At 41.4% G+C, this 25,582-nt stretch overlaps 1 protein-coding gene across 1 annotated transcript in view; it reads right to left on the bottom strand.

Annotated features, from left to right (window-relative positions):
* SCUBE3 (signal peptide, CUB domain and EGF like domain containing 3) overlaps positions 1-25,582 on the bottom strand; it is a 98,737-nt gene that overhangs the window by 44,954 nt on the left and 28,201 nt on the right. The window contains exons 7-9 of the mRNA XM_053457861.1: positions 11,172-11,288; positions 8,594-8,641; positions 301-417 (exon numbers count right to left, since the gene is read on the bottom strand). Of these exons, the coding sequence (XP_053313836.1) occupies positions 301-417; positions 8,594-8,641; positions 11,172-11,288 (282 nt within the window). The remainder of the gene's footprint in view (positions 1-300; positions 418-8,593; positions 8,642-11,171; positions 11,289-25,582) is intronic.

The raw sequence follows: 25,582 nt of genomic DNA, 5'->3' as shown, positions 1-25,582 counted from the left end.
AAGTATTCTTCTGATAACTTGCGACACCTCTGTTGAGGGATGCAAAACATCTCTGCTAAATGTTACTAGAATGCTACTGAGAGCTGGAACTAGTTGTACAATGCTGTGAAAACTTACTGCATCATAGTTCCAGTAAGTTCACATATATTGAGCAATGCATACACTCAAAAGAATGTACAGAAAGTCCACAACAGAACTTTTATACTGTATGGCTATATCTATACTGTATATATTTTATCACAACCTCAGTAAATTTAGTTCTAGTGGCTGATATTTATTTTTGATTTTCATAGGATTTACCTTTGCATGTTTTTCGGTCCAGCTGTAACACAAAACCCATAGGGCAGCTGCAATGCAAACCAGTCAATAAGTCATGACATCGGCTCTCACAGCCTCCATTGTTGATAGAGCAGGTCTCTACAGGTTTAAAAAAAAAGCACCTTTACCTGATTGGATATATGTTCCATCTAGTCTGTGGACTATAATACTGTAACTATATACAGAATAAAAAACAATATTCTTAGTATTATTGTATACTATTATATAGTATACTGATAGGGTGTTGCCATAGAAACCGATAAAGCCTCTTAAAAATTAGTGTTGTTATTTTGTGATTAAACCTTGGAATGACACACATAACATAATGTTACAGATTTGCAACAGATTTGAAACTATTCACCCATCTTATCTGCATATTACTTGTCCGTTCTCTCTCTTTCTACAGATCCATTTCTCTGTCCATTCTGTTTTCCCTATTCCGTTCTCTCCTCTCATTTTCTTCCCCTGTTCATGCTTTCTCCTCTTCCTCTCTCTGCTTCGCTCTCTTATTTCGTTTTCTCACCCTACCATACCTTCTTACTTTCAACACTTGGAACCTGTCCCATATTTTCTTGGATGTTAACCAACAGTCAATTTACTCTTGTAAACTTATTACTAGAGTAAATTCTAGAGTTACTAGAGTAACTCATTCTTCTCATTGCCAGATGGCCTCACTTTACAGAACAAAGGCAGAGACACAGCTGCCACTGAACATCTTAAACAATGGATGTAGATAATAGGTAAAATGAAATAGGACAAATAAAGTTAATGCTGATATTTGATAGAGCCCATTATGCTATATATCCTAACAAAATGGCGGAAAAACATTAAAAAGCCCCCACCATATTTAACCGTGGGCATGAGGTAGTCTCCATATGTATCCCTCTCTGGGTGCGCCAAACCCACCTCTGGTGTTTATTGTCAAAAAGTTCTATTTTGGTTTCATCCTATCTGAAACGCGATCCCATATGAAGTTCCAGTAGTGTCTGGCAAACTGAAGATGGTTGAGTTTGTTTTTGGATGGGAGTAGAGGCTTTTTCTTGAAGCCCTTCCAAACAAGCTGTGATCCTTGGAGATTTATTTGGCCACTCAAACCATTCTCTTTACTGCGTGTTGAGACAATATAGACACACAACCTCTTCCAGGTTGATTCATAACATTTTCAGTTGACTGGAACTTCTTAATTATTGTCCTGAAAATGGCATGTTTAATGCTTTTGCTATTTTCTTATACCTACTTCCTATTTTGTGAAGCTCAACAACCTTTTGTCACACATCAAAGCTATATTTGGCATACATTACCAAATGTTTATACCCATGTGAAACATGAAGTCATGGTTGAACAATTTCCTGTCTCTAGTAACCCCGATGTACTAACAAATGTAAAATAGAGAATACACTTCAAATATATTCTCATATTTTAATTCATGGGGTGCTAATCATTGTGCCACACATTTTTAACATTTTTTTTGGATAAACCTGTGTTTTTTTTAAGAAAAAATGTTTAAACAATAAAGAAATTTTTTCACAGTATTTTATGCTCAGAGTTACCAAGGGTGCAAAATTTAGCGGAGGACACTATATATGTGTATGTATAATATATATATATATATATATATATATATATATATATATATATAATATATATAATTTGTTGTTTTATATAGCGTCATCATATTCCGTAGTGCTGTCCAATTGGTAGACAGGATATAACAAGTAGTATATAACATAATAATTTGACTTACAGAAACAACTGGTGTGGAGCGGCCCTGCTCAATGAGCTTACAATCTATCTATCTATCTATCTATCTATCTATCTATCTATCTATCTATCGATCGATCAATCTACTGGATAGATAGATAGATAGATAGATAGCTTTTATACATTTTTGTTCAGCCTGACATTGATTTTATTGATATAAATTAATATATGCATTTAGATGCTCTAGATGAAAAAATGTAGACTAGTATAATTATACTCATCCTAAAATAGGAAAATATTTTAAAAATAATATACTCGCATATACTCAATGGATTCCTGCTCAGTGATTCTTTTCACCAGATAGCCTATAGATCAGGGCCTTCTCCACAGCCCAGTTGTTCATAAAGAAAATTTAATATTTCTCTACTCTTCAAATGAGACAAATGGAACGAGGTTTCTGTTTCTTCCAGTGGTGGGATTCAGCCGGTTCGCGCGAACCCTTTCTTAATTACCCTATTATATAGGCCGCACTTTCCCCTCACTTAAAGTGGTTGTGCAGCCTATAATTGGGTTTAGGATCCAGATCCCCCGCGGCGCTGCAAGGGACTTGGATCTTCCTTTCCGGCGGCTCCACCCACCCTCCTCACTGAACGGACAAAGATGGCTATGGGAGACTGGGGGCAAAGGCAAATTCTGTCACCAGTTTCCCATAGGCATCTTTGTCACTAAACATGGGACTATGGGAAGCTATTTAGTGACAAACATGCCTACTGGGGACAGAGTTAATTAATGGGATTAATTAATGGTAATTAAAAGTATGCACTGGTGCTTTTTAGATGATTGCTTGAGATTTTTTTAATGTGACAAATGCAATTGATAAAACATCAAAGGAGGCATCATAGATTTGTAAAAAAAAATACTTTTTAAAAAAAAACGGCATATACCAATTTGAGTCAAATAGTTTCTTGCAGTTTTCACCTTGTTTTCAAGAAGTAGATGTACAAAAATGTTTAGTGTCTCTGTTTTAGTAATAGCATTTGTCACATAAACAATTCACAATCAATTATCTAAAAAGCACCAGTGCATACTTTTTCCAGACTTCTATTGAACACTTTGATTAACTGCTTTTCATATATATATACATATATAAATTGAAATTGTTCAAAGTGCATTTTTAAAAGTAGATTTTACTTATTTATGTGTGACTGTCTGAGTCTCTGTGTGAAAGAGAGGCTGCCTGAGTCTCTGTGTGCGAGAGAGGCTCCCTGAGTCTCTGTGTGCGAGAGAGGCTGCCTGAGTCTCTGTGTGCGAGAGAGGCTGCCTGAGTCTCTGTGTGCGAGAGAGGCTCCCTGAGTCTCTGTGTGCAAGAGAGGCTGCCTGAGTCTCTGTGTGCGTGTGTGAGAGACTGCCTGAGTCTCTGTTTGCGTGTGTGAGAGACTGCCTGAGTCTCTGTGTGCGTGTGTGAGAGACTGCCTGAGTCTGTGTGCGTGTGAGAGACTGCCGAGTCTGCGTGCGTGTGTGAGAGACTACCCAAGTCTGTGTGCGTGTGTGAGACACTGCCCGAGTCTGTGTGCATGTGTGAGAGACTGCCTGAGTCTGTGTGCGTGTGTGAGAAACTGCCTGAGTCTGTGTGTGTGAGACTGCCTGAGTCTGTGTGTGTGTGAGAGAGAGACCACCTGTGTGAGTGTACGAGAGACTGCCTGTGTCTCTGTGTGTGTGAGAGAGACTGCCTGAGTCTCTGTGTGTGTGAGAGAGAGACTGCCTGTGTGTGTGAGAGAGACTGCCTGAGTGTGTGTGTGTGAGAGACTGTCTGAGTGTGTGTGAGAGAGAGACTGCCTGAGTCTGTGTGTGTGTGAGAGAGACTGCCTGAGTCTGTGTGTGTGTGTGAGAGAGACTGCCTGAGTGTGTGTGAGGTTTTTATTTTTTAGTACGAAATCTTGGAAGTGGTAACTAAAAAAATTGAACCCCACCACTGGTTTCTTCTACCCTAATTTAATTAGCTAGACAAAGGCCAGGATAACACCCCAGGGGATACACATCCACATCTCAGAAGCAAAAAGCACATGCTTATACTATACCCAACTGCTGAATCCCTTACAAACTTAATAAAAAATCCACAGGACATACTTTTGCCTTGTAAATAACTTGACATCACACATGTGCTGCAATAGCTGTTATCATCTCTTTTTATAAAGCACCAATTATTTATCTAGCAATTCTTACAATACATATATTCAAGAGGTATAACAAGTACTGGAATTGACAGACTAAGACAAACCGATACATTAGAAGGAGAAGGCCCTGCTCGCAAGCTTACAATCTTGAGGTAATGGGGTTAGGACAAACATAGAGAACAGAGAAAGGTGAGAGGTAGTGTGGGGGTTGTATCAGTGACATGGAAGCAACTAAGATGGTATGCTTCTCTGAAGAAGTGGGTTTTGAGATTTTCCTTGCGTTTTAGGAGGGAGGGTGAAGGTTGAAGGTTCGGTGGAAGTAGGTTCCAGAGGTATGGGGCAGCACAAGTGAAATTGTGTAGACGGTAAAAAGAAGAGGTAATAAGTGATGAAGAGTGCTTTAGCCCATGGGAAGAACGTGAGGGCAGTGTGACAGGGAACTGGGCATGGTAGTGGATGGCGTATATACCGTATTTGCTCGATTATAAGACGAGGTTTTTTTCAGAGCAAATGCTCTGAAAAATACCCCTCGTCTTATAATTGGGGTCGTCTTCTAATCAGACCTCAAATAGAGGTCTGATTAGGAGACTAAGATCCAGATCCCCCGCACCGCTGCAGGGGACCTGGATCCTCCTGTCGTCGCCCCCCCACTTACCGGTGCTTCCGGAGGTGAAGTTGGCAGCGGGGGTTTGTATGCGTCCGTCGCAAATACCTTCCCCGACTGTCAGACATCAGAGTTCCAGAGTTCCTGATCTCTGACAGCCGGGGAAGGTATTTGCGACGGACGCATACAAACCCCCGCTGCCAACTCCACCTCCTTCCGGCTGCCGCGGAATGAGACGTCAACCCGCTGCCCCGGCAATACAGCAGGAAATTGGAAGCACCGGTAAGTAAGTAAGTAAGTGTGTGTGTGTGTGTGTGTGTGTGTAGGTAGGGCATTTCTGGAATGCCTTACACCCCTATATGCCACTCTGGCACTTAGGGGGTTAAAAGGCATATTATGGGGCAGAGTGGCATATAGGGAGGTATAAGGCATTTCAGGAGGCAGAGTGGCGTTAAGGGGGCATTTAATAGTGCACTCTGCCTCCTGAAATGCCTTATACCTCCCTATATGCCACTCTGCCCCATAATATGCCTTTTAACCCCCTAAATGCCAGAGTGGCATATAGGGGTATAAGGCATTTCTGGAGGCAGAGTGCTCTATATAATGCCTTTTAACTCCCTTAATGCCACTCTGCCTCCTGGAATGCCTTATACCTCCCTATATGCCACTCTGCCCCATAATATGCATTTTAACCCCCTAAATGCCAGAATGGGATATAGGGGTATAAGGCATTTCTGGAGGCAGAGTGGCACATAGGGGGTCAAAAGGCATACCATGGGGCACAGTGGCATATAGAGGGTTAAAAGGCATATCATGGGCCACAGTGCCATATTGGTGTGGCAAGCCTGGGGGCAGATGTGCGTAACTGGGGGACAGGTTGGAAAATACAAGAAATAAAAACAAAAAAAAAATATTTTTCTCAATCATAGCTTTTATTAAAAAAAATAGTTTACATGAATTAACATTTACTGGTAAAACTTTTTTCCTTTAGGGTCGTCTTATATTCAGGCTTTTTCTTTTTTTTCCTAAGTTAATATTCAGATTTTGGGGGGTCGTCTTATAATCAGGGTCGTCTTATAATCGAGCAAATACGGTATATTTCTCAGAAAATACTGCAGTCCAATTTGTTATTTGATAACCCCAGGGAGAATGTTTTGTTACTGACAAAATAATGAAAATACTGTAGTTAAGTTTGGGTCCCTGGGGTGGAGCATTTGGAGAGAAGGGAGGGCCAGTGCTCCACTTCACAGTTTACTTGCAGCAGGTGATGAAGCCAGTCCAGATAGTTAGTTAATCACCTGTTAGCAATGAGCAGCAAGGGGCCGCTACAAAAATTGCCCTGTGAAGGATTCAGGTCAGAAAGACACAAGCAGTGAGTGAGACTGCATTTCTCTCCAAGAGAATCTGCTGAACGGTTCCTAAAAAAGGAAAAGGTTTGTTTTTGTTGGCAGCGGGTAAGCCGTCCAACGATAGTCGAAATTTGTCAGGAGAAAAGTATAGTTAAAATGATACCATTTATTGGGTAACTGAGAGTTTGATTGCGAGCTTTCGAGACCAAGTTGTTAGGTCCCTTCCTCAGGCATTAATGAAGCTAACACAGACTTTTCTAAATACAAAAGCGCAATTCACACGTTAACAAAGACTTTAGATAAACACAGAGGTATTGGGGAATTTGTTCAGCAGTAAATTAGTTGGACTAGCAGAGATCCAATGGACAGATATGGTTCAATCAAAGCATCCTTGGTCAGTTCACTCCCTGGTTAGAGGGGCCATAAAACCATTAGACATATGCCAGATCCATGAAGGTGTCAAATGTTCCCAGGAATAAGTTGTTTGTAGTTAATTTGAATTGTGAAGGGATTAATGGTTAGTGATGTTATAATGGGAGATGAATTCTCTGTCTCTGTTGAGGCCAGTAAGTAGGGTATTAAAACGGTATATTAGTTTGATCTCCCATATCTTTCTCTCCCTCTGGGTGCGGAACGATCCCATCAGTACTGACAGCTTCACATCCTGAATGCTGTGTCCAGTTCTCCAACAGGTGTATCTATTTTTTTCTGTTTGATGGTATGTCTGTGGGAATTAAACCGTTTGTGTAATGCTTGGCCTGTTTCCCCCACGTACATCGCTGTTGGGCATTTAGCACACATGATGAGGTACACCACGTTAGATGATTTGCACTTAAAGCAGCCATTGGTTTTGTGGTGTAAGTGTGAGCCTGGTATCTGTATTTCATCTGTGGGAAGGATGTGTGCACAGGTCTCACATCTCTTTTGTTGGCAGGGAGAGGTACCATTTGCTGTTCGCCTGTGAAGGGTGCTCCTCACTATACATTGTTTGAGATTGGGAGGCTGTTTGAATGATAGCAGTGGGGGATGTGGGAATATTGTCCGAAGTCTTTCATCAGTGTGCAAGATTTCTTGTAGTTCCTTTGAGATCTTGCGCAGGGCTTCCATTTGTGGATTATAGGTGACCACTAATGGTACTCGATCTCTTTTTTGTGGCTGCTGGAGTCTGTGATTTTTGTACTGTACCCATGGTTTATGAATTCCTCCCTGAGATTCTGGAGGTGTTTATCTCTGTCCATAGGATCCGAACAGATGCGGTTATATCGAACAGCTTGACTGTATATGATTGAGTTTTTGGTATGTCTGGGATGGAAGCTGTTGTGTTTCAGATAGGTTGGTCTATCTGTTGGTTTGCGGTAGAGTGAAGTCTGAATTGACTTGTTCCTTATGTAGATGGTAGTGTCCAGGAACTGGATGTTAGTGCGGGAGTAGCTCAGTTTCAGGTTTATAGTGGGATGAAAGGCATTATAGCCTTCATGAAATCTGAGGAGTTCCTCTTCGCTACCAGTCCAGATGATTTGTATATCGTCGATGTAGCGGAGATATACCAGCGGTTTGTTGTGGCAGGTGGAGATGTAGTCCTCCTCCAGTCTGGCCATGAATAAATTGGCATATTGGCATATTGTGTACAGCCTTGTCACAATAGATACAAAAAGAAAAAAACAGCCCAGTCCCTAAGGGGTTCATTGCCTTGTCCAGCTTTGGAGAGGCATCAGTCTTGGCACTTTATATGCAGAAGACAATAAATAACATGTGTAACTTTAACTGAAATTAAAGTTCTGCCACTTTTTTGGTGCAGGTCAGTTGTCCATAAGGAAACATAGCCCTTTATTTTTAAACCAAATATTTAAAAAACAATTAGATCGATTGACAGTAAAAAGCAAAAGCTATAGGTAATTTTAATAAATAAATCATTCTGGTCCTATAATGTGAATTATTTCTTACATTTTGCATTCCACTTTAACACGCATGCATTCCCAAACATGTTATGCAAATATACTTTAGGAGATCATTTCCAGTTTCTATGGCAACTATCAGAAAACTTATGACTGGAGCCAGATGTTAAATGATTTTTAGTACTAATGCATAGGAAAAAATGAATTTAGCATTCAGTCAATTCCATCCATCTAGTCTGTCTTTTTTTCCTTCTGACAAGACTCAAACCATGCGTGTAGTGTAGAAGAAATTATATAATGTAAAAGAAATGACAAAAAAACAACAGAAAAGAAAATATTTGCGAACACGAGGGACAATTGTAAGGTCAGCACACAAAATGTAATCATATAGCTTAATGTTTATTTTATAAGTGATTTAATTACATCTCGATGCATAAGTAACAAATTACAAATATAATAAAAATCAATGCATATATATATATGTGTGTATATATGCATGTTAGCATGAATATATACACATGTAAAGAAACTAATAAAATGTATGATATTTACCATTGGCTACGATTGGGCCACTAGGAATCTGGTCAAAACGTTTCTCCCCTGTTTACAAGATAGATATTAGTCAACATAATCAGTTCTAAAATAAAACCCCTCATTTCATTTAATATAATCATTATCGAATGGTTATACTTAATAATATTTGCATGTAAGATGATAATCTCTACTATAGTCCCATAATAAAGGTCCACCTTTCTCCTCTGTTTCTAAAATAACCCCCCAAATGTCTTCATAGATCATTTAATTAATGTAACCATTACCTAATTGGTACACTTATTTATGGTGCTGCGTAAATAGTTGTTTTTTCATGTGAGCTTTTACAGAAACATAGTTGCCTTCTATTCCAGCTCCAGTCCTAACACAAACTAAAATAAAAATGCCCACAAATGTCAGGGTAATTGGATAAATGTATTGAAGTATGAGTACAGTCACCAAAATTGTAGTTTAATATTTAATTCATGGAATATAATACATTTAGTGCACGCTAGTTAAAGCATGGATTCTTTACTTATTTGAGTTAGAAAATGAGACTTTTGTAAGATAGTATGTATCTGATTGGCTGCTGCTACTCCGTTGAGTAGTATGTGCAAGAAGTATTCTGAGGTATGCTCACTGCTTTCAGTAGAGGCAGATGTAGAAGGACTTAAATGAGACACAAGTCTAATTTTCCAACTTTAATAAGAATTTGCATGCCATCAAATGTACTAAAGTCCTCACAAAATAGTCTCCATTATGCAATTCACATGAAAATAGGACTGTGGTGTAACTTTAAACAAAAAGCTGAATGTTCAGTACCATCATTCTTATGGAATGTTGGAATGTCATAAACTACAGGGGCTTACGAATGAAAAGCTGCAGGTTATCTTAAAGTAACTGATCCAGAAGCATTCTTGCATTAGGTTATAGAAGCTGCTCAATATTATACAGCCAAAAACATTGGTAAGGATCAATGAGACGATTTTCAGTTCAAGATGAGGAGTCACAGAATTTAATTTATGTAGATTTGCAAAGTAGTATTTGGGCTAGAAAACGAGATTAACTGAGACAAAACAGTGAGAAAAAAATGTTCAGCAGTACCTATGTTACCTAGTTTACAGTTTAAATCCTGTTACCTTTGTAGTAATGGTAAGAAAAATGAAGAGCTGTCCCTATGCTATTAAGCAGTTTCAGTATTTCTTTAGATTAAAAAATGGATTAATAAATGAATATACAGCCTAATTAACATCAATTATACATGTTACAGTGGAGTTAGTATCATGCTTCTAGGGCTAATTAGGAGAGCCCATTAAATAAGGACAACAAAACATCAATCTACCAGTTCCAGTAACAGTTGCCATTCAGGACTTGCTGAATTGCAGACAAAGCAAAGCCAGAGATATTTTAACAGTGGTAAGGAAGAGGTAAAACTGTAGTGGTCAAGCCCTTAACATGCATTACTATAATCTTATAAGCAATTTTTAGAACATCTGTTACACTATATGACCAAAAGCATGTAGATACCTTACTATGACACCTATATTAGATTGTTGGACATCCCATTCCAGAACCCTGGGCATTAAACCTCTGTTGCAGCTATAACAGCCACAACTCTTCTGAAAAGGTATTCAACAAGATTTTGGCGTGTCTTTGTACGAATGTGTGCCCATTCAGCTAAAAGAGCATTTGAGGTGTTAGCACCAATGTTGGACAAGAAGGCCTGTCTTGTTATCCATGTTCCAATTCATCCCAAAGATGTCCAATGAGGTTAAGGTCAGGGTACTATGCAGGCCACTCAAGCTTTTCCACACGAACCATGTCTTTATGGACCTTGCTTTGTGCAAAGAGCACAGTCATGCTGGAACATGAAAGGGACTTCCCCACATTGATGCTACAAAGTTGGAGGCATACAATGTCTTTGCATGTTGCAGCATTAACATTACCTTTCACTAGAACTAAGAGGCCAACCCAAACCATGAAAGACAACCCAGACCAGTATCCCTCCTCCACCAAACTTTACAGCATTCCTGTAGGTAACATTCTCCTGGCATCTGTCAAACCGGGTTTCGTTCATCAGACTTCCAAATAGCAAAGCGTGCTTCATCATTCCAAAGAACACATTTACACTGCTCCAGAGTCCAGTGGTGGAGTCATTTACACCACATCAGATGATGCTTTGAATTGCACAATGATGCACAGTGTTTTTACTGATCGTGCTTCCAGTAGTAAGAGAATCTACAGAAGACAGGCAATCTTTACATGCTACGCCCTTCAGCACTCAGTGTAGTCTATTGTTTCATGGCTGAGCTGTTACACCTAGATGCTTCCACTTTATAATATTAACCCTAGTACTGGACCGGGGCATAGCTAGCAGAGCAGAAATTTCACAAACTGACTTGTGGCAAAGGTGGCATTTTTAAAGTTACAGAGCACTTCAGTTTTATCCATTCTTTTGCAAATGTCTGTGGAGATGGCTGACTTGATTTTATACACCTGTTAGCAATGGTGTGTCTGAGGAAGGGTGATTTTTTTTTTGATCAGATTGTGTACATGACTGTATAATGTAACTCAAATTGTACAAAACCTAAGCACTTACCAACACAGGACCTGCCATCAGAGTGCAAGACAAACTTGACATGGCATCCACATCTGGGGCCATGGTCAGTGTCATCACAAGTGTGCTGACAGCCACCATTGCCATAGTTACAGGTCACTGCAAAGTGGGGAAAATAATTCATATTAGGCATAAGAATACTATGTGTGTGCAAGAATATTGGCTTACACACATCTTACTCATTCTATATCACGATAGTGGTCTCCCCCATTTCTGTCATATTGTGTGTTTTTGCTGTAGCCCCCTCCTCTTATACTGTGATCTCCTTGACAACAGAGTCCTATTTACTTTATGTATTGGTCTGTTAATCTCAGTGTGTCATACCCCACGTGATATATAAAAAGCTATGTAAATTATTGAAGCTATATACATTATCTCACAAAAGTGAGTACGCCCCTCACATTTTTGTAAATATTTTATTATATCTTTTCATGTGACAACACTGAAGAAATGACACTCTGCTACAATGTAGTGAGTGTACAACCTGTATAACCTGTATAGCAGTGTAAATTTGTTGTCCCCTCAAAATAACTTAACATAGCCATTAATGTCTAAACCTTGGCAACAAAAGTGAGTACACCCCTAAGTGGAAACGTCCAAATTGGGCCCAATTAGCCAATTTCCCTCCCAGGTGTCATGTGACTCATTAGTGTTACAAGGTCTTAGGTGTGAATGGGGAGCAGGTGTGTTAAATTTGGTGTTATCGCTCTCACACTCTCTCATACTGGTCACTGGAAGTTCTACATGGCACCTCATGGCAAAGAACTCTCTTGAGGATCTGAAAAAAAAGAATTGTTGCTCTACATAAAGATGGCCTAGGCTACAGGCTGCAGCACGGTGGGCAAGACCATACAGCGGTTTCACAGGACAGGTTCCACTCAGAACAGGCCTCACCATGGTCAACCAAAGAAGTTCAGTGCACATGCTCAGTATTTAATTTAGAGGTTGCCTTTGGGAAATAGACGTATGAGTGCTGCCAGCATTGCTGCAGAGGTTGAATGGGTGGGGGGTCAGCCTGTGAGTGCTCAGACCATACGCTGCACACTGCATCAAATTGGTCTGCATGGCTGTCGTCCCAGAAGAAAGCCTCTTCTAAAGATGATTCACAAAAAATGTCCGCAGTTTGCTGAAGACAAGCAGACTATGGATATGGATTACTGGAACCATGTCCTGTGTCCCATGAGACCAAGATAAACTTATTTGTTCAGATGGTGTCAAGCATGTGTGGTGGCAACCAGGTGGGGAGTACAGAGACAAATGTGTCTTGCCTACAGTCAAGCATGGTGGTGGGAGTCTCATGGTCTTGGCCTGCATGAGTGCTGCCGGCACTGGGGAGCTACAGTTCATTGAGGGAACCATGAATGTCAACACGTACTGTGACATACTGAAGCAGCGCATGATACCCTCATGATAACGACCCCAAACATACCTCCAAGACGACCACTGCCTTGCTAAAGAACCTGAGGGTAAAGGTGTGTGAATATTGATTATGTGCCTTCAGCTTCTCAGCAGATATTTTTTATGTTAACCCTGAGTGTCCTTTTCTGTGTGACTCTGTGTGCATATGTGCAATGAAAGGTTAAGAATGGACAGGTGTTTGGCTATTTTTGCTCCAAGTAAGTTAAGAGAAACCATGTCTATTCAAGGACCACAATGGGGGAGGGGGTCAGAAATGATTAATTATCTCAGCAGCAAACATGGTCTTCGACATAAATGGACTGGCCAAGCATGTCTCCAGACCTAAACCCTATTGAGCATCTGTGGGGCATCCTCAAACGGAAGGTGGGGGAGCGCAAGGTCTCTAACATACACCAGCTCCGTGATGTTGTCATGGAGGAGTGGAAGAGGACACCAGTGGCAACCTGTGAAGCTCTGGTAAACTCCATGCCCAAGAGGGCTAAGGCAGTTCTGGAAAATAATGGTGGCCACACAAAATATTAATACTCTGGGCCCAATTTGGACATTTCCACTTAGGGGTGTACTCGTTTTTGTTGCCAAGGTTTAGACATTAATGGCTGTGAGTTGAGTTATTTTGAGGGGACAGCAAATTTACACTGTTATACAGGGTGTACACTTGCTACTTTACATTGTAGCAGAGTAATTTCTTCAGTTTTGTTACATGAAAAGATGTAGTAAAATATTTACAAAAATGTGAGGGGTGTACTCACTTTTGTGAGATACTGTAAATAAATCACACTTATCATAAAAGTGACAAGAATGAAAACGCCACAGGAGTTTCCATGGAATCAAAATCATAAGGGATACATATTTGGATAGCTCACTGTTACATGCAAAAAAAGACATGCAAAAGTGTTATGGCTCAGGTGTGATATTTTGAACTTGTTCAACTTGTGAAGGGCCACATTGATTTATGGGAGCAACCAAGATCCCTGAATCCAATATGGTGTTCGGTAAGGCAAGTAGTTATTTTAAACTACCTAGTATTTATAGGCTGTGGGTTAGACACCTGACCAGGCACAGCTGGGAAAAGGTCAAGTCTGTTAGAACTGGGACCGGTAGCAGGTCAGACTGGTGAACTGACAGAGAGGACGATCACCAACAACAAGGTCCATAGTAGAGCCCTGCACTGGACTGTTTTTTAATCCCGTTCCCGCCTGCTCCTGCTGATTTTTTGCCCAATCCCGCCCGCTCCCGCAATGTGGGTGTTCCACTCCCGCCCGCTCCCGCCATATTTGTGGCCAATCCCGCCCGCTCCCGCCACATTTGTGGCCAATCCCGCCCGCTCCCGCCACATTTGTGGCCAATCCCGCCCGCTCCCGCCACATTTGTGGCCAATCCCGCCCACCTCCTTACCTGAACTGCAGATTACCCGTGCAGTCCCGCAAGGCTGCCCTTGAGTTGTTCCCTCACAGCGTCTCTTCTCTTGCTCCGCCCAGGAATAAGGCAGAGTGAGGGAAGTGACTTCACATCACGTGACTCTATTTTGTTCCTGGGCCTGCTCCTGCCCGCAACCCCAGCAAGACCGCCCAAAAGTTTTTTGGCGGGTCCCACCTCCCAATGCAGTCCTCTAGTCCATAGTTCAATTCCTGGCAAGCTCAATTTCTGACGCATACTTATTAATACACAGTAAGATACAGAAACACAAACATACTTATACACACAGCCTACACTTTTTGGCCATAGTGGAGGAAGTATACCATCAGTGACAGCTCCTCTGCTTTCAGCTGATCGCTGGGAAATGATGCCAGACATCAGTGCTCAGACTAAGCATGCTGGGACTAAGTGAGTGGCCCTTCTTCTCAGCAAGAGGGGAGGTGTTTGGTGATGCCGGTGTTGGGGGGCCCTCCCTGGAATGTGGCGGCTGCGAAGGCTTCCCTTACCCAAGTGGTTTGAACTCTACTAGTTAACCCAGTGCTCCCGATCACTAGCGTAACTACAGGGCCGTGCCTCTAGGGGGCCCAGTGCAACCCTTGCGAAACCTTCTTCCTCTCTCCTCATACCGGTTCAAAATTTTGAACCAGCAGGGGGAGACAGGAGCGTATCGTGGGTCCCGCTGTGAAAACGAGGCTGCTCGCACAGTGGTTGAGCAGCCTGATAGCAAGCTGCAGACGCGGTGAGAGGTAAGCGGTGGCGGGAGGGAGGTCGCATGTATGTATATGTGTTTGTGTGTATATATATATATATAAATTCCGAAAGTAGTTGCTGGCACTCATGAGACATGTTTTTAAATAATTTCATGAAACTCTGTTACAAGTCAAGGTTTCAGTCTTTTTATTTGTAGACTTTCATCAGTCCAGACGGACATCTGGAGAAAATTTTAGATTTTTTTCATGAAATGCTGAGAGCTAAAATAGTAGTGATACATAAAGACGGCAAAGATTCATCACAATGTGGCAGAAATCGCTCCATACCCTTGATCAACACCGACATCAAGTTCTGGCCATAGGCCTGGGACCCCAGTGCCTGGTCCCATGTAAGGTTTTATGGCACCTAGAATACAAGACCTTGTATTGACATTACCTTTCTAGATGGAGAACATCTGGCAACCCTAGTCGGGTGTAGTTATCATGTAGTCATAATGCACCCTTCATAATGTCTGTAAAGGGCAGTCATGTTTGTTTTTTTTCAACAAATCGTCATACTAAACATTACTTCATCTATGTTCATCAGCCGTCAGCTACAGCCAATCAAATATCTACATCTTTTGTTGTTAACACAAAAAGACATACGCATTAATGTCCACACATCGACACATACACAATAATGCCCCCACGCAAACATTTACACATGCATGCCCACACAGACACTTACAAATAAAAATTTCTGCTCACACATACCTACACATAAACACTGCTATTAACACAGAAACACATTCATTTATACACTCTCATTCTAACATAAATACAAACATTTCTATATTTACTCACTCCCCAGGCCAGTCCACAATTGTTTACAAAGAGCTGGTCTGGTCCCTCGTGAACAATTTAATTAGCTTGGGTAGCAATTGCCCCTGCACCCTCCTGAGCAGGCTTCACACTAGTGAACTTAATTTGCTCCTTCCATCCATGAAAAAGTTTTATGGCTAGAAAAAAATGTACATTTATATTCCTCTCAATTAATCTCCATTAAATCAGCTAATCATTTTAGTAATGTACTAAAAAGGAAGTCACAGCACACTGTAGGGTAACCACATCTCCCCGATTGCCTGGGGCAATCCCGCAAAGGGACTTTAAGTCCCGGGTCCTGGGCAGCCTCAATCCGGCACAATGCATTGTGCCAGATTTGTAATGCCGCAGAGGAGAGAGAGGGGCGCCGAGCAGTCGCTCATGAAGTTGTCAGCAACCGCTCGGCACCCCTCAGTCTCCTCCACGAGGCCTCTAGCTCTACTGACAGAGCAGGGAGACAGAGACCTCATGCTCCCACCGCAGGACTTCTGGAAGGCAAGTGAACTACAAAGGGGGGAGAGGGTAGATAATGAGAAGGGAGGGAGAGGGGGTAGATAGTGAGAAGGGAGGGAGAGGGGGTAGATAGTGAGAAGGGAGGGAGAGGGGGATAGTGAGAAGGAGGGTAGTAAGAATATTGAAATAAAGAGTGAGAATGAGTGAGAGAATTAATGAATTAGTGTGTGGTTGAATTGATTGAATGAGTGAGAGAATGAACTAATGTGTGGATGAATTGTCTGAATGGGTGAGAGTATGAATTAACGTGTGGATGAACTGTTTGAATGAAGGAGAGAATTAATTAATTTGTGAGAATGCATTCATGAATATGTGTAAATGATTTGTGTGAATGAGTGAGAGCATAAATGATTGTGTGAATGAAAGCGTGAATTAGTGAGTGACTGTAAAAGTGTTTGTGTTTATCATAGATATATAATTGATTTGTGGAAAGGCAAAGATGGCACAAGCAGGGTGTTTGAGCCTTGGGAACCAAGATGGCACAGGCAGGGTGTTTATGGGACAAAGATGGGATAGGACGGGCTGTTTGGGGACAAAGTTGACTCATGCTGGGCTGTTTTGGGACTGTGTGTGTTATATGGGTGCTGGTCAGGTTCTATGTGGGCAGTGTGGACGCCAGGGCTGGCTTTGGGTTGTGCAACCTGTGATCTATGCCTGTAACTTAGGGGGTTTTGTCTACACCTTTAATGCTGAGTTTGTATGTGAATTCCAATTGATCTATAGCTGCAAAGCTAGGTTTTTGTGTTATTCTGTTGGTCCATATCTGCTTTGCTATGTTTCCATACATTATGTATGTATGCCTGCAAATACAGGGTTTGTATGTCTTATTCAGTGGGTCAATACATGCAGTGCTGAGTTTACATGTGATTTCCAGTTGATCTATACCTACAATGCTGGGTTTGTGTGTTCTGGTGATCTATACCTGCAATGCTATGTTTTCATAAATGATTTATGTATACCTGCAAATACAGTTTTTATGTCTTATTCAGTTGATCTATACATGCAAGTCCTGTTTACATTATTTGATCTATACCTGAACTACAGGGAATAAGTAAAAGAGAGGTGTGGTTTAGTGAATAACGGGACAAAGGGACTCTGGGGATGATTAGGGGGGAGAGGACCTCTCAGTGTCACGGTAGAATCAGAAAGAAGGCAGACTGCACTGACTCTCACAGCCTTCCCCTAATCTACGGTCAGTGTGGCAAGTATATATTTTTTTTTTGTGTGGTAGTGGAGGGAGTGATGGCATGCTAGGGAGCAGGGGCCCAAAGAAATGCTTTCCTGGGGACCAGTTTTTTCGATATATAATATATATATATTTATATATATGGGCAGCAGGGGTTAATACATATATATATATATATATATATATATATATATATATATATATATATATATATATAACTGCCAGTTCAGCTGTTATTTTGAAATCATATTTCAATCACGGTCTTTACTTAAAAGAGATGAGTACATATTATGTAGTTAAAAATGCACACATATATATAGATATTTATAGTGTATATGACGCGTTTTATAATTGCCCCCCTACTATGTCCCTGTCCTCCCATGTGCGACGCTAAATAAGAAAGCAGGAAACGCCACTGGGCCCAATGGGGTCGGAAGGACCAAGAAGGTCGGAAGGACAGGGAGGACTGCGAAGGACGGAAGGACCGCAAGGGTCTGGGGAGGCTCTACAGGAGAAGGGCCGGTTAGAGAGATCTAACTGGCCCAAAATCAGGGGGGCTGGGCTCAGTGGGCAGCAGGAGGTCTGCTTACACCCACTCCCTGTATAACATAGTTACATAGTTATATAGGCTGAAAAAAGACATGCGTCCATCAAGTTCAGCCTTTCCCATATCTGTTAATTTGTTGCTGTTGATCCAAAAGAAGGCAAAAATGAGGAGTGCTGGCTTCTTTTGCTGTGCGCTGGGATTTGATGTCAGATCCCAGTGCTCAGCGCTGAAGCAAAGCCACGGCCACTTCCAGACCAGACAAGTAGGCAAGTAGACCCTTTGTATACCATGTGGGTGGGCCAATGGATTTTAACCCCTCAAAATCAGCACTGGGTCCACTTATGGGCAAAACAGCTTTTGGGCCAAGCTAGAACCAGCTGGATTTTATGAATTTATATCGGTACCATAATGTGGGTGGCCCAATGGATTTTAACCCTTAAAAATGCTTACAACCTGGGAGTTGCCACACTGGACACTCTTTTAATGAGCAACACAGCATTTTGGCTAGGCTGGAATCAGCTGGGTTTTATTTAGGGGATTGGACACTTCATACACATACCATAATGTGGGTGGTACAATGGATTTGAACTTATTCAAAATGCCTACAACCAGAGGTTTGGCACTCTGAGCACGCTTTTTAAGGGCAAAACAGCTTTTTGGCAAGGCTTGAATCAACTCGGTTATATGTAGGGGAGTGCACATTTCTTATCAGTATGGTAATGTGGATGGCCCAATGGATTTTTAACCCCTTAAAATCCTCAGTAATTCAAAATGCCTAAAACCTGGGGTTTGCAGCACTTGGCACTCTTTTTCGACACAAAGCCACTTTTGGGCAAGGTTGCAATATAGGAGATTGGACCTTATTCATAGTGTAATTTGGGTGGCCTAATGGATTTTAACCCCTTAAAATCTACAGTAACTTATTCAAAATACCTTAAATAAGCAAAACAGCTTTTGGCCCAGGCCGGAATCAGCAGTTTTACATAGGGAAGTGGGCTCTTTGCATCTCTAGTGTAATGTGGGTGGCCCAATGGTTTTAATCTTTCAAAATCATCACTTTTTAAAAATGCCTAAAATCTAAGGGTCGGTGGATTGGGCACCATTTTTATTGGTAAGCAGCTATCTTGCCATATGGCAAGGGGGGTGACTCAATGGATTTTAACCCCCTCAAAATCTTCAGTTACGTATTCAAACCACTTGAAACATGAGAGTTAGCACAATGGGCACTATTTGCTTTTGGCTAGGCTTGAGTCAACTAGGTATTACTAGGTATTATTTAGGAAATTGGACTCTTTATATTTACATGTGTGGCCCAATAATTTGAACCCCATAATATCCTTGGTAACTTGTTCAAAATACTTATAACCTGGGAATAGCACACCCAACAACTTTTGGGCCAAGCTAGGATCAGGTTGGTTTTATGTAGGAGATTGGACCCATATGGTACAAATCATTTCCCTACTGTGGTTGACCCAATGGCTTTTAACTCCTCAAAATCCACAATTACTGATTCAAATTTCCTAAGAAAATTAAGATTGGTGCATGTTTTCTCTCTCAGCAGCACATGACCTCCTCTTTTGCCTGTCACGGGTTTCAGAGGTCATGCTATAGGCATGCAAGATGAGCAAGAATAAATAATAAGATACCTCTTAAGCGATAGTATTTTTTATGTTAGGACAAAGGATTGCTTATCTGGGCTGGTTTTTAACCCCTTAAACCAGGCTGTTTTTGTGCCCTTCGTCACCAAGGCTGTTTTAACACTTTTGCAGTGCCTACGTTTAGCTGTAATTTTCTCCTCTCCCATTTAGTCTACCCACACAAGTTATATGTTGTAGGACAAGAAGGGCTTTCTTCAGATACTAGTTGTTCGATCATATAAAATGTGAAAAATTGGAAAAACCCCCACCTTTTCTCACATTTTATTTGAAAAATCTTTTTACTCATCTAAAGAAGCTAATAAAAACCTATTGTCCTGAGTTTAGAAATACCCAATGTGGTTTTTTTGCTTTTTTTCCAAGTTATAGAAGTACAAGTCTCTATTTTAAAACCATTTTTTTTCCAAATCTGGTAATTCTGCCCCCATGTACTATTTAGGACATCTTTGAAGCTGGGCAATGCAATGTACCCCTTCAAACCATATATTTTTGAAAACTAGACATCTCAGGGTATTTCAAATGCTGGTATTTTAACCCTTTCCATGCACTAATTATATTACCACCCTTCGTCAAACTTTGTGGTAGTAATTTTTTTTGTGTTTTTATTACACACATTGTACATTAATCACCTCCTAAGGTCTTTTAAAACGAGCGTCCGCCACATACAGTGTATGGTGGACAATGAAGCCCTATGGAGGGGCCACACAGTATGTGCTTACGTATGGAGTACCTGCAGTCTGCAGCATCAGAATTGTCTACTACTCCAACTGATGTCATGGAATGAATTATGTATGCAGTACCCCATAAAAGAGATTCTGCTGCTTCATATTACTTCCTAGCATACTATCCAGATGATCAGCAGGCTGTATCTACCAATGATCATGTTGGCAGAGTCCTTGTTTCGCTTGATGGAAAGATGATAGATTTTTTCATCAAAGCAGTGAGAGCTTGCCAAGAACGACAGGAGTGAACTCCTGCATCATCTCCATCTTACAAGTTCTTCTTCGATTTGCTAAGAGAAAGGATGCGTCCTCCTTTTATATGCTACCACTAATAGCCTAGTCTTACTGGAGTGGAAACAAAAGAGTGTCTCTTCAAGGGATGTACTCCTGACAAAACTTCTGCCATGATTACTGCTGCTCCTAAAGTTGATGCTCCTGTTATTAAGTTGCTGAGAAAAATCAGCCCTTCCTCTGCTTTTCCCTACATCTTTGGGAAATTCCATGAAATGCTAAGCTGATGTTTGGCAAAAACCTTTTTTTGGATGCTGGCATATCCTCTCATTCTGCTATTGCTATTAACCCCTTCGTGACAATGGCTGATTTTATTTTTCGTACCCTTCATGACAAAGGCTGTTTTAACATTTTTGCGGTGCTCGTGTTTAGCTATAATTTTCTTCTTCTTTCCCATTTACTGAACCCATGCAAGTTATATACTTTTTTTTAGGATATTCTTTAGATCAAAAGGATTTCAATTGTCTCATATAATTTACTATATAAAAAGGATAAAATATGGTGAAAATTGAGAAAACAAGGACTTTTTCTGACTCATCTATAAAAGAAAATGAAAAACCCAGTGTTTTTATCGTTATTTTTGCTTTTTTTCAGCAAGTTATTGGGATATAATTACAAGTAGGTATGGATTAACAGGTCCTGGTATATGTCACTGTCACACAACACCCTGTCTTCTCCTGATCTCTCTCCATCTCTCGTGTCCCATATTACCAATTGCTTGTCTGCTATTTCTTAATGGATGTCACAACGCTACCTGAAATGTAATCTTTCTAAAACTGAACTAATTATCTTCCCTCCTTCCATCTCCACTACCTGAATTCTCTATTACCATTAACAACACGACTATCTCTCCTACTAACCAGGCCCGATGCCTTGGGGTCATCCTTGACTGTAACCTTTCCTTCATCCCTCACATTCACTCCCTCGCCAGATCCTGCCGCTTGCACCTAAAAAACATCTCTCGTATCCGCCCATTCCTCACCCAAGAATCCACAAAAACACTGTCTTGACTCTCTCCTCTACAGCCTGTCCTAAATGCCGCTGCTAGGCTTATCTTCCTTGCACGTCGCTCCTCTTCTGCTTCCCCACTCTGAAACCCTCCACTGGCTCCCAATTACCTTAAGAATTAGATTTAAAATCCTGGTACTAACATATAAGGCCATCCATAATAATGTTTCTCCATACATTTCTGCGCTCATAAGCAAATACTCTCCTACTCGATCCCTACGTTCTTCCCACAGGCTCAGGCTCTCCTCCTCACTTATCACCTCTTCCTTTTCCCATCTACAAGATTTCACTCGAGCTGCCCCCTATCTCTGGAATCTACTCCCAAGGAACCTTCAGCTTTCACCCTCCCTCCCAACATTCAAGAAACATCTCAAAACCCACTTCTTCAGAGAAGCATACCATCTTAGCTGCTAGAACTTCCTTGTCATTGATACAACCACCACACTTCCTCTCACCCTTTCTCTGTGTCTTATGTTTGTCACCCCATTTCTTCAAGCAGGGCTCTCCACCTAATGTATCGATTTGTCTTAGTCTGTCAATTCTTGTCTTGTCATTCCCCTTGAACTTATGTATTGTATTAAGTGCTGCGTAAACTGTTGGCGCTATATAAATAAAAGATAATAATAACACCCCAATTTGTGATTAGTAACATCTCCTGAATACAGTGATACCACCCATGCATGGTTTTGCTTGTTTTTTTTTGGGGACATAAGGGCCACATTTGAGGCATGCACATTTTTGTTGAACTTCGGCATTTAGTGATCCACTGACCATGCCCTATTTGGTATATCTTTGAGCCTGGCCAAGTCAATGTGCCCAATAGAACCATATATTTTTCCTTATAGTGGCAGTACCAGTGGGCTTGCTCTTTCTCCTGGGACAAGAACTCTGGAAAATAGTTAAAGGGTTAAACTCTGCCCTACCCTATATCCATACTCATGACACTCTGCTGTTTGTAACGGGTTCACCAAGAGAGCTGTAGTAACCCCCAGAGATTACCCAGTTTCCTCCTATTGTCCCCTGAATAACTTCCAGCACCAGCCAGCATGCACACCTTGGAACCCTGCTATGTGTACCCAATAAGTAGACACAACTACCTTGAATTGAGTACTGCAGGAATGAACAGTTTTTTGTTGTATAACATAGACTCATCTAGCCACAGAACTTCATTAACATAAATTAACATTGATAAACAGGTACATGTAGACATGTTGATCCCCTTTAGCTACCGAATCTCCCCTGGCAGCAATCCTGTTAATGGGATTAGTTTACACAATGGGGTTCCTGCCTGTGCAATCTTTGTTTGGCAGCCTGGCTGGAGCCATCTCTGACTACCTTGGGGCCTTGTATGACAGGTCATTCTGTCACAAGGTTAACCATCTATTGCTCCAAAACTCGGAAGCTAAGAAAGAACTGTATTCGTGCAGCGTGAATGGAAGAATCCGGGTACATGAGCGTTCATTTCCAAACACTTCAAGCTAATTTTACAAATTTTACAAGTTACAAGATGATGTTAAGTGAGAGGAACACCCTAAAGCGGATGTTCAAATAGCTCAGTTTGGAGAGGTGTCCGGTGTTAAGGATGCCATGGACAAAAGAGCTGAGACAGCTAATAGAAGGATTTGTCAAGCCTTAGGCTTTCAGTGCAAAGCAGCATCAGCCGGGGCATCTGTAGCAAGAGCCCAAGGCCTATGTATTCAGAAATTAGAAGACCATGTTTTGGATGATGCAGATAAGGAGGATAAGTTTAAGTTGTCCAACAAATTCCTTATTGAGGAGCTGGTCAAGCTTTCTGCTCGCAATATGGGATCTCCCATTTGAGAAAAGAAGGCTTTTGGTTCTCCACTTGAGGAGCTCATCAAACAAATGTCTCACACTAAAAAAGCTCTCCCACAAGATTTGAAACCTAGATGGAATCGAAGATATCCCTACAACAAGCAGCGATACTCCAGGGCAGCTGATGAATCTCGCATTCGGAGGCTAAATAAAGAGACAAGATTTCAAGCCAAGAATACTAGACAAGAAAGGCCTAGAAAGTTCTGACAAAGTGGGAGGTCGTCTTCAGATATTTAAAAAATCGTGGTTCAACAGTACCAACAACGCATGGATCCGTCAAATAACATCAGAAGGCTACACCATCAGATTTTTCAAGGCTCCCCACGCTCGCTTCTTAGTCTCCTCATACCATTGGTAAAGAAGAACTCAGCGCAACATCAAAACTCTTCAAGCAAGGAGTTATAGAGAGCATACAGAAGAAACAAAGATTCCAGGGAGTTTATTCTTGTTTTTCCTGGTTCCAAAGCCAGATGGTTCCTTTCGCCAAGTTCTGGATCTGAAATCCATCAATCAGTGCATTGCATATAAACACGTCTGAACGGAAACAATATTTTCAGTCACTCAGATCATCCAAAAAGGAGATTTCATGGCCTCACTGGACTTCCAGGATGAATATCTGCATGTACCAATAGCAGAAAGATCCAGAAAACTACTAAGATTTGCCGTAAGCACAAAGAGAGGCATCAGTCGCTTTTTATTCAAAACACTACCTTTTGGCCTTTCAACAGCTCCGAGAATCTTAACCAAGATCCTCAATCCATTAGCGGCAGAACTGAGACTTCGAAGGATAGCAGTGGTGCCATATCTGGACAATTGGCTCATAAAGGCATTATCTTCTGCCCAACTTCAGTTAGATCTACAGACCACAATAAATTTTTACACCGCCACGGATGGATTCTGAATGCATCCAAGTCCAATTTGATCCCTTCCACAAAGATCAAGTTCCTGGGTTTTCTGGTGGACTCAATGTCTCTATGTCTTCTTCTACCAGATCAAATTGCCAAGCAGATACGGCAAAAAGTTACCCAGTTACAAGCAAATCCACTCTGCTCCATCAGACGGGCAATGAGTCTCCTGGGGTTGATGACATCCACCATTCCTGCAGTGACATGGGCACAAGAAATGATGATACCTCTACAGTGGCATATTCTGTCCCATTTGTCCGGAAGGGAAGAGGATCGGGACTCAGGCATTCTTATATCTCAAGAAGTCCTACAGCAGCTAAACTGTTGGAAAGTCAAAAGAAATCTGGCAAAAGGTCTATCTTTCCAGCGCACAAATGTGATTATAGTCACGACGGATGTGCCCGAAACCAGTTGGGGAGCTCATCTCCAGTTTCGAATAGCCCAAGGAAAGTGGTCATCACAAGAGGGAATCCAATCTTCAAATATCAGGTAGTTAAACACAGTCTTAAAGGCCCTGCTAGCCTTCCGGTCATGGATATTGGGCAGGGCAGTGAAGATTCAATCAGACAATACCACAACGGTAGCCTATCTCAACAGACAGGCAGTAACAAAAGCAACCAGTCTTCAGGGCCTATGTTCAAAGATCATGCTATGGGCACAACTAAATCTAGAGGCTATTACGGCAATCCACATCAGAGGTAAGAACAATGTGATTGCAGACGATCTCAGCAGAAGCTGATGCTGCCAAGAAGAATAGTCTCTACACCCGAGTATTTTCAATGCATTCATTATGAAAGTAGGCCTCCCAGAGGTGGATCTGATGGCGATAAGAATAAATCGAAAGGTTTCCCTCTTCCCCTCTCTCTACAAAATTGATTATTGATTATTAAATCTGGATGGTCTAGCGATCAAGTGGCAGTTCAAACTAGCATGTATTTTTCCTCCAGTATCTATGATTCCTCGAGCGCTTCTAAAAATCAAGACAGACAAAGCAAGAGGCGATACTTCCATTCTGGCCAAACCGGAGTTGGTTTACAGACCTCTGTCAGCTCTCAGTGAATCATTGAGAACCAGTGTCCTCAGACATTTTAGAGAACAAGGGGATTCCACTCCACACTCTTCAGATGTTCTGACTGACGGCATGGCTGCTGCAAGGCTAATCTTGAAGAAACAGGGTATCATCGGTAACATTGCCAATCTTCTTTTGAATTCGGTGAGAAGATCTACAGCCAAGATTCAGCTTATAACCTGGAGAAGATTTCTAGAATGGTGTCCCTACCAAGGACTGCAGAGTTCACCCCCATCCATTCCGGCGATTCTTCAA

Source organism: Spea bombifrons, chromosome 2 (genome assembly GCF_027358695.1).
Source record: "Spea bombifrons isolate aSpeBom1 chromosome 2, aSpeBom1.2.pri, whole genome shotgun sequence".
Taxonomy (NCBI): Eukaryota; Metazoa; Chordata; class Amphibia; order Anura; family Pelobatidae; genus Spea; species Spea bombifrons.
This window is presented reverse-complemented; position numbering and strand designations above follow the sequence as displayed.